Genomic DNA, 3,199 nt, shown 5'->3' on the forward strand with positions numbered 1-3,199 from the left:
ACCCGTATCTGCGCAAATACGCTTTAAATAAGATACTTTACTCCCTGTGTCTATTGGAGTGTTGCACCCCGGGTGTATGATCCCACTTCCGGGACAACAACAGTATCAAAAGCCTTGCCAGAATCCAGAAAAACGACATCCATCACCTTCCCTTCGCCCCCTGGGTGGGTGACCTTTTTTTCATAGAAGGATATCAAAGTAGTTTTAACAGGACTTTCCCTTTGTGAACCCGTCTTCACTGAGCCTGATGATTGCACTCGTCTTTAAAGGCCTTTCAGTGGCACCCAGTATAATCTTGGGAATAATTTTTCCAGGAACTGAGGTTAGGCTCACAGGTCTGTAGGTTCCCGGGTCTTCCCTCACATCCTTCTTGCAAACTGGAATCACGTTGGCTAGCTTGCAGTCAGAGGGGACCTCCCCCGGTGCCCAAGACCTCTGGGAGGTGAGCTGGAGGGGTCCTGCCCATAACACCTGCCAGCCCCTTCAGTACCACTCTGGTACGAATCCCATCAGGCTCCATGGCCTGATGTGAACATTCAGCTGATACAGCTGGTCCCTGACAATTTCTGTGTCCGCAAAGGGAAAGTCACTGTCCCCGCACTCATGCTCCTCTGACTCAGGAGACCAGGCAGCCCAAGGTCTATCAGCATTATTAAAGGCTGAGGCAAAGAAAAGCCTTGAATGCCTCCGCTTATTCGCCATCCCTGTCACTCAGGTGACCATCTTCAACAAGTATCGCCCCAAAGTTTTCTTTAGCCCTTCTCTTGCTATGAACGGACTTAAAAAAGCCCTTCTTGTTGTCTGACGCAGCACTGGCCCGTTTCAACTCTAACTGGGCTTTGGCCTTTCGGGTCTTCTCCCTGCAGAAGCGAACTATGGCTCTGTCACCTTCCTGCGAAGCCTGACCTTGCGTCCAGAGATCGGGCAATTCCTTTCCCCTTTGGAGGAGCTCCCTCTTCAGCCAAGCTGGTCTTCTGTCCTGCTCGCTTGGCCTCCGACACAGGGGAATTGCCCGCCCCTGAGCTTCTCAAAGGGCTCTTCTTAAAAACTGTGCCACACTCGCCGCCTCCTGCGCCCTCGACAGCAGATTCCCGGGGGACTCTGCTACGTGTCCCCCTGAAGAGCCTAACGCTTCCTCTCTTGAACTGCAGGGGAGCAACTCTGCTGACCGTTCTTCTCATTACACTGGCACTTTTAGACTCAACCCTTTCATGATCGCTGTGGCCAAGACCTTGCCATCTCCCGTGAGTCCTTCTCCATTCACAACAAAAAACTTTAGGAGGGCACCTTTCCTACTTGGCTCCTGAGAACTGTCGACAAGAAGGTCTCTACCACCAACTTCAGGAATGTCCCAGGCCTGCCCATCACAGCGGTATGCTATTCCCAGCTGATGTCTGGGAAGTTGAAATCCGCCGTAAGGACAAGGGGCTACCCACCCAGAGTTTTCTCCTAATTGCCTGTAGAAGAACTCCTCAGTGCTGGCACCCCGCCTGGGCCATCGGCAGCAGACACCCACCGCAACATCTGCTTTGTTTTCCATGCCCCTAGCCCTCACCCAGAGGCTCTCAATCACATCATCGCCGACATCTAGTGCGACGCCTCCACCTCACCTGCCCTGCCTAGCCCAGCCCATACCCTCCGTGCCAGCACTCCAGGCATGGCACTCGTTCCACCAAGTCCCACTAATCCCAAGGATATCCCAGCTCGGGGAAAGGACCAAGGCTTCCGGACAAAGTCACTTGCACCCACAGACCCTAAGAGCTGCCCGTAGGGACCGGGGGCACCCCAGCCCCCCTTAACCCTCCCCTTCCCCAGGAGGGGCTGGGGAGGCTGTTGGGGCGGGGCGGAACATGGGGAGCCCCCACATTCCCTCCTGGGAGATGCCAGAGAGTCCTTAGCAGCCAACAGCCAGAACGGACCATGGCGCTGACACCATTGCAGCTCACACCGCGTGGCCCCGGGGCCCCCCCAGCGCCCCAGCTCCTGCGGCCTTTTGTGCTCCCAGACACCTTCGGCCCCCAAGGTAGCCGACCCCGACCCCTGCAGCCCTGGGGACGTGCTTGGGGCCAAGAGGGGAGAGGACCGACGGCCATCACTCCTGTCTCTCTTTCAGGCTCAGCCAGCCCGTGCCGACTGCCCACGCAGGAGCAGCCCTTCCCTGCAGCCTGGGCACCCCAGGCCCCCCGGGTACCACCAGCAGGTATGGCACCCCTCTCTGCTTTGGCACCCCGGCACCTTTGGCACCTTCAGCATCCCCAATCCCTGGGTACTCCCAGCATCCCCGTCCCTCCCGGCAGATATGGCACGGGGGTTCAGCAAGGCTGCGCTTGCGTCCCTGCCCTCGCCTGGGTGATGCATGCCCAGTAAATCCAATTGCCAGACAAGTTGCCAAATATTTGGGGCCATCTCTCCCGTTTCACCTCCTAGAAGCCAGCCTCCTCCCCGATTCGCAACCTGGCCCCACGGGCACAACAGCTCACCCCACGGGCAGCGGCCCGGCCGCAAGCTCCCACGTGCCTTGCGCAGAGCCGAGGGACGTCAGCCATCGGGGCCGGCTCAGCGGGTGCCCGTGGAGGGTCCCCGCGGTGCAGCACGGCTCCCACTCACCCTCGCAGGTCTGCAGAGGGCTCCATGCGGCTGCTACTTCGACCCCCGCATCTTCCACATCGAGTGGACGAGCACCAGCCTGCCTCCACCAGACACCGCCACACTCTGCCATGGCACTGCTCCTCTGACGGGTGCTGCCCTGTGGGGCCCCGGGGCCTGCGGGCCCCCCCCGGCCTGGCCAGCCCCAGGCACGCCCCAGGGACTACCACAAGACCTCATACCCAAGAAAAGTCAGAGGACAGCGGGGACCCCAGCCCCGCTGCCGCCGCCCATGTCCATCCCCAGCTACCAGCACATTGAGGGGCAGCCTGCACACATCAGTATCTCCAGCACGGCCAGCCCCGCGGGGGCACCCCCAGGCAGCCACGTCCCCCCGGGCAGCCACGTCCCTCCCAGCCCCTCTCTTGCCCCCCACAACCAAGGCCTTGAGGACCTGGAGGGTGATGTTGCAGTGTCCGAGGACGTGCTTCTCCAAGAGGCCCTACGGCTCTTTGATTGTGCCCCGGACACAGTGGGGATCATCCAGGGGGGTCCCAGCAGCAGACCTAGGCCAGGGGACCCTGGTGCAACTAGCGGCGCACAGAGAGCGGGG

The 3,199-nt window shown here is 60.0% G+C and overlaps 1 protein-coding gene across 1 annotated transcript in view; it reads left to right on the plus strand.

The window, feature by feature from the left end:
- Positions 1 to 1,920: 1,920 nt before the first annotated feature.
- PRR22 (proline rich 22) overlaps positions 1,921 to 3,199 on the plus strand; it is a gene marked incomplete at its 3' end in the record, with an annotated part of 3,304 nt that continues 2,025 nt past the window's right edge. Inside the window, exons 1-3 of the mRNA XM_010286283.1 lie at positions 1,921 to 2,023; positions 2,114 to 2,200; positions 2,616 to 3,170. Of these exons, the coding sequence (XP_010284585.1) occupies positions 1,921 to 2,023; positions 2,114 to 2,200; positions 2,616 to 3,170 (745 nt within the window). The remainder of the gene's footprint in view (positions 2,024 to 2,113; positions 2,201 to 2,615; positions 3,171 to 3,199) is intronic.

The sequence above is a fragment of the Phaethon lepturus genome, unplaced genomic scaffold (assembly GCF_000687285.1).
Source record: "Phaethon lepturus isolate BGI_N335 unplaced genomic scaffold, ASM68728v1 scaffold6444, whole genome shotgun sequence".
Taxonomy (NCBI): domain Eukaryota; kingdom Metazoa; phylum Chordata; class Aves; order Phaethontiformes; family Phaethontidae; genus Phaethon; species Phaethon lepturus.